Source organism: Phascolarctos cinereus, unplaced genomic scaffold (genome assembly GCF_003287225.1).
Source record: "Phascolarctos cinereus isolate Bilbo 61053 unplaced genomic scaffold, phaCin_HiC Scaffold_2;HRSCAF=192, whole genome shotgun sequence".
NCBI classification, from domain to species: domain Eukaryota; kingdom Metazoa; phylum Chordata; class Mammalia; order Diprotodontia; family Phascolarctidae; genus Phascolarctos; species Phascolarctos cinereus.
In genome coordinates, this window is record NW_027555625.1 from 169412610 (window position 1) to 169419162 (window position 6553).

The 6553-nt window shown below is 37.6% G+C and overlaps 1 protein-coding gene across 1 annotated transcript in view; it reads right to left on the bottom strand.

Annotated features, from left to right (window-relative positions):
• LOC110210319 (short-chain dehydrogenase/reductase family 9C member 7-like) overlaps positions 1-6202 on the bottom strand; it is a 29391-nt gene extending 23189 nt beyond the window's left edge. The window contains exons 1-3 of the mRNA XM_020989199.1: positions 5797-6202; positions 3969-4115; positions 2259-2270 (exon numbers count right to left, since the gene is read on the bottom strand). Of these exons, the coding sequence (XP_020844858.1) occupies positions 2259-2270; positions 3969-4115; positions 5797-6202 (565 nt within the window). The remainder of the gene's footprint in view (positions 1-2258; positions 2271-3968; positions 4116-5796) is intronic.
• Between the last annotated feature and the right edge of the window lie 351 nt (positions 6203-6553).

The window sequence follows — 6553 nt, forward strand, 5'->3', positions numbered from 1 at the left end:
CAATTCTACCAAAATTGATTTACTTATTCAGTGCTATACCAAAGCACCAAAGATTATTTTATAGAGCTAGGAAAAACAATAACAAAATTCATCTGGAAGAACAAAAGGTCCAGAATATCAAAGGAACTATTGAAAAGAAATGCAAGGGAAGGTGGCCTAGCTGTACCAAATCTTAAATTGTATTATAAAACAGCAATCATCAAAACTACTTGGTACTGGTAAAGAAATAGAGTGGTGAATCAGTAGAAAAGGCTGGGTATGCAAGACATAACAGTCAATGACTATAATAACCTGCTATTTGATAAATTCAAAGACTGCAGCTTCTGGGGATAAGAGCTCACTATTTAACAAAAACTGCTGGGAAAACTGGAAAATAGCAGAAACTAGGCATAGAGCAACACCTTATACCCTGTACCATGATAAAATCAAAATGGGTCCATGATTTAGATATAAAGACTGACTCTATACACAAACTAGGAGACCAAGAAATAGTTTACCTATCAGATCTATGGAGAAGGGAAGACTTTATGACCAAACAAGAGATAGAGAACATTGTAAAATGCAACATGGATGACTTTGATTACATTAAATTAAATAACTTTTGCACAGACAAAGCCACTGCAACCAAGATTAGAAGGGAAGCAGAAACTGGGAAACAGTTTTTACAGCCAGTGTCTCTGATAAAGGCCTTCTTTCTAAAATATATAGAGAATTGAGTCACATTTACAACAATACAAGTCATTTCCTAATTGATAAATGGTCGAAGGATCTGAATAGGCAGTTTTCAGAGGGAAAAAAGATATCTATAGTCATAAAAAATGTTCTAAATCACTATTGATTAGAGAAATGCAAATCAAAACAGCTCTGAGGTACCACGTCACACCTATCAGATTGGCTAACATGACAAAACAGGAAAATGATAGATGTTGGAGAAGATGTGGGAAAATTGGAACACTAATGCATTGTTGGGGGAGTTGTGAACTGATCCAGCCATTCTAGAGAGATCAATTTGGAACTATGCCCAAAGGGCTATAAGAATGTGCATACCCTTTGACCCAGCAATACCACTTCTAGGTCTGTATCCCAAAGAGATCATAAAAATGGGACAAGGACTCACATGTATAAAAATATTTACAGCAGCTTTTTTTGTAGTGGCCAAGAATGGGAAATTGAGGAGATGCCCATAAGTTGGGGAATGGCTGAACAAGTTGTGGTATATTAATGTAATGAAATACTATTTCATAAGAAATGGTGAGCAGGTGGATTTTAGAAAAATCCTGGAAAGCCTTGCATGAAGTGAGCAGAATCAGGAGAACACTGTAACAGTAACAGCTACACTGTGTGATGACTGACTTTGATAGACTTAGCTTTTCTCAGCAATGCAAGGATCTAAGACAATTCCCAAAGACTCATCATAGAAAATGTTATCCACAACCAGATAAAGTACTATGGAATCTGAATGCATGTGGAAGCACGCTATATTTTCTCTCTTTCTTTTGTTGTTTCATTTTGATTCTTCTTTCTTGTGGTTCCTCTCATTGGTTCTAATTCTTCTTTACACCAAGACTAATGTGAAAATATGCTTAATAAGAATGTATAAGTACAGCCTATATCAAATTGCATGCCATCTGGTGGCAGGGGGAGGAGAGGAAGGGGAGAAAATTTTTTAAAATCTAAGGAAATGAATGTCAAAAACTAAAAATTAACAAATAAATAGTTCAGTATAAATGGAGAAGTCACTGCTGTCAAGGTATTTGTATGTGAAAGTAATATAAGAAATAATTAAAATAAATTCAGTTCATTAGGCAAGAGATGCCCTTAATAAGGTCAGGGTTTTGCTGCTGCCAGCTCTAACCAGCTCGAGAGAGCCAAATGTTAGATTACACTTCAGAAAGCAGCAATTGATACAAATCATCCATTGATTTATTGTTCTATTGACTAGACCTAAGAAGGTGTTAATAATGTAGATGAAAAAAGTCTCCATAATCTTTTCGAAATTAGTACATTAGTAGTATATTATATGACATTTACATTTTACTCTGTTATTAAAATTGCTAATATTAAATCAATATTAGCATTACTAATTAATTAGTAAAATCAATATAAAAATTACTGATACTAAAATATACTGTTACATTGTATCACTGGTTGGGAATTTTATTTCATGTTAATAAATCACAATTATGTCAGTTTTTTTTAAAAAAGTGTGTCCATACACCCCCCTTATCCCTCTTATTGTTAAACATTTATCAGCACACCTCTGTATTGCTCTATAAAAATTGCTTGAGCTCAGCAGAAATGCTCCAGACAATGAAGTCATCACCAGATTGTTGAGGCCTGGTGGCTATGTGCTAATAACACCTAACAACAGCAATAACAACAACATCAACTGGCATTTATATACTGCTTTAACATTTGCAAAGTACTTTCCACCAAGTATCTCATTTGATCATGACAACTTTCCTAACTATGTTTACACATACATCAATATTTTTAATTACACTGATGATCTATCTGGTAGCTTCATATTTTAATTAATTGCTTTTTCTAAGTATGTGCTAAATAGAAGCAGTTTGGCATAGTGGGTAGATGGCAGGCTTAAGAGTTAGGTGTGCAAGTCTCACCTGACACATAATGGCCATGTAACCTTAAATAAGTCAATAGACCTCTCAGTAACTCCATGCAAGTCTTTAAGACTAGGAATTCCAAAATAAGTTGATTTGCATTGGAAGAGGAGTTTTTTTTTTTCCTCCACCAGTAGATTCGTAAACCAATAACATCTCAAATCTAGGCCAGGAAGCTAACCAGGCACTAAATTCTGAGCTAGTATTTTTATACCAATTCAAGGGTTACATTTTTGGACTTTTAATTTTAGTGTCCTAGGGCAGAGCTCCCGTAGTGATGACTAATCCCAGTGATGGCTCTATATGCCAATAACCCTAATCTTCTTTCTCCCCCAGAGATCTTGCTAGAGATGGAAGCAACTGGATCTTTTGAAAGCTGCAGCTGCTTCATCTCTGATGTACATTCATTTTTTAAAGATCTAACTCAAGAATCACCTTTTAAAACAACTATTTGTTATTACCTTACTCCACTTTAATAACTTTCATATTTGTCATTCCACAGAATATTTGCTTGGCAATACTTTGATTCATTTTACTCAGTTTATATTGATGTCTCTTTTATGATTCCCTTCCTCCTACAATGTGCAGGGCATCCCAAAAATCTCAGAGCAGTTTTAGGCTATTAAAGCTTGAAGCTACACTAAGACTTTTGGGACACCTATTAGGTGAAAGCTCTATGAAGCCAGGGACCATGTTTCCAAATCTTTTTATATATATTCACAGCTTTTATTAGAATATAGTACAAACCAGAGGTCCTTAAGCGTGCTTCCTGAATATATATTGCAGGAGTAGGGAACCTGCAGCCTTGAGGCCACATGTGGCCTTCTAGGTCCTTGGGTGAGGCCTTTTGACTGAATCCATGTTTTACAGAACAAATCCTTTTATGAAGACATTTGTTCTTTGAAGTTTGGATTCAGTCAAAGGGCTGCACTTGAGGATCTAGAGGGCCACATATGGCCTTGAGGCTGCAGATTCCCTACCTCTGTTATATTATATGACTGTAATATTCACTCATCCTTGTGATCAGGGGATAAGAAACCAGATTGACTAGTTAATTCCTAACATTCATTGCTACAGCTGGTCAAATATTTTTATGAACAGAAGTTCATCCAGGCTAGGCTGTGAAAAGAAGTATTTTGTTTTAATGATCAAATAACTGTTGAGTTACCATTTATGTTTCTTGATCTGAAAGAGTAAGCTCAAATGTGGAGTCTTGGAGCCTTAAATTATTGACAATTTGCTTTTCCTATAGTATGGAATGTAAATGTTTGAAATTAGCCTTTGTATCATCTAAAGCCCTGACTAGGATCCATTATTTGACAACAGTAAAAATATCAGACTCACCTTGACTCTTTTTTATAAGAGGAAGAAGTTTTAGAGTTGTCCTGATGCTCCCCAAAGCATTGACATCTATAATTTTTTTTATTTCTTCAAAAGATTCCAACTGCCCAAACGGTGCTAGACATGCATTGTTTACTAGACCCCAGAGACCTAAAAGTAAATAATATATTTTTAGAGTATCAGTTATTATAGGAATGATTGAAGAAGAGAACTGTTGTCTACCAAAGCAACACTATTAGCTATATTATGGTACTCTGGTGAAATGTCATACCTTCCCAGCTTGTTTTTATTCAAGTTTTTGAAGGAGATGCCATATGATTGGGTAAATTAAAATTATTCTGTATCATTTGATAATTGATTGTATTCTGTAATTAACCCTATTCTGTATTACTGCCCCATTTTATATAATTGCTCAAGCCAATTTCTCAGTACCTGAGTTAAGCTTAGGAACACAGCTTTTCCTCTTGGCAAAGACACTGGAGTGGTTTGCCATTTCCTTCTCCAGCTCATTTTACAGATGAAGAAACTGAAACCAACAGGCTTTAGGGACTTGCCCCGGGTCACATAGTTGGTTAGTGCCTGAAATTGGATGTGAATTCATGTATCCTTGACCCTGGGCTGAGCTCTCTATCTACTGAGACACCTAGCTCCCTTCTGAGCATCAGGGAGTCTGCTAACTCAGGTCTGCTAGAAAGGCTTGTAAGATGCTGATAGATCTCATAAAATAATTGGCATTCATGTCAGAGAAAGATGGTCACTAGCCCCACATGGGTATGCCAGCCTGCTTTCTTTAAAATAAGCAATCATGTCCCCACCCTTATGATGCTGTCTACTGTGGAAATAAAAAAAATAATCAGCAGAGGGAAGACACTAAAAGTAAGAGGAATTGGGAAAGGCTTCCTATAGAAGGTAGACTTTTTGCTGCAACTTGAAAGTCAGGGAAGCCAGGAAGCAAAGAAGAGGAGGGAAAGCATTCTACACATAGGAGAGAGCCAGTGAAAATGCTCAGAGTAAGGAGATGTTATTAGATAAAAACTCACAAATCAATCACTTAATTAAATCACTTAATCTCTCTGTCCCTCAGTTTTTTCATCTGTAAAATAAAAGAGTTGGACTTGGTGACCTTGTTTTAGAAATCCTTGAGCTCCACCCCCTACCAAGGTATCTAACATTCTTCTCCATTCTACTTGGAACCATGCTGGAAGTTCATGGGGGATGAGAGGTGGGAGGAGATGGGGGAGAAAACAGGGGGAAGGGGAGTGGCTTTGTTCTTATTAACTTTCACTCAAAACTAGTTCTGGAAAAGATCAGTTCCTCACAGGATTATTGTGAGAAAATGTTCTATATGAGTTATTAGACAAAGACACATCAATCAACAAACATAAGGTGCCTAGTGTGTCAGACACTATGCTAGGCACTGGAGAGATAAGTGCCAAAAAAATGAAACAATCCCTCCTCTGCAGAGAAAGTTTAAGAGGAGTGAAAGAGATCTAGTATGAAAGAGGCTCAGGGAGGGAAAGAAAATTTCTAGCATGTTCCACCACTATGTTTCCCCTAGGGACAGAATATAACTGAGAATTTTAAACTGGGAGAAATCCCAGTGGATTGTGCTGATATTAGGTGGCAGTCTTAGAAACTACTCCTTCCTCCTCCATACACCTTTCTCCCTGAAGCCTGGGATCCAGACATTAATTAGTCTTCATTCTTATCTGTAGCAAATCCTGCCTGGGTGCAAAGTTAATACTCTTTGTGAGGGTAGGTGTCAGCTTTCAAGGTGTCCTGGGGACATGGAATAGCTAGGAGTCTGCTCTGAAGGAAGGGAAAAAAATACCGTTTTCAGGCAGATTCTTCAGGAGGAAGTCCTTGGCATCAGCCACATCTTGATCCTGAGTGACATCAAGTTTGAAAACATGTAGACAATGGCTAGTTCCTGCCTCCTGCCTCAGACTTTGTGCTCCTTCCCCATCTGGAAAGAGGCAAGTAGCAAATACAGTGAAGCCAAGATGGAATAGTCTCAAGGCCAATGAATGCCCAAAGCCAGTATCACAGCCAGTGATGAACACTGCTTTGCCAGTCAGATCAATTCTTTTCTGATGAGATGCTACACAGAATGCAACTTTTCTCCAGGCTAGCAGTAGTAATCCTAGAATAGTTATCCAGAGCAGGTAACTCCAGCCATGAATTAACCCTAAAGCCATAGGGACAGCAAAGAGGGAGAAACTGAGGATTCCAAACATAGCCTGGCTTCTCTTCTTAAAATATATTACAAGATAGAGAAATGTACCTTCTTTATACAATTTCCTACTAATGCTCAATGCCAACTGGAAGGGCAGAGTAAACCATGGGCGATCTTCCCCACCCCTTCCTTGACAATGGAGTGATTGCTACAGGCTGTGCTAGGGGTGAAAAGGCTATGCTGGTAAACAAATGGCCTGTGTGTGGACTTTGGTTCACCAAAGTGACAGCCAGCAGATTTGTTGCAGTCGCAAATATTAAATTGTTTAAACAGGCTTCTCTAGACTTGCCCCTGGTATTGTTCATAATTTGGCCCAAATTAGGGAGAAGAATAAATTGAATTGGGAGCGATG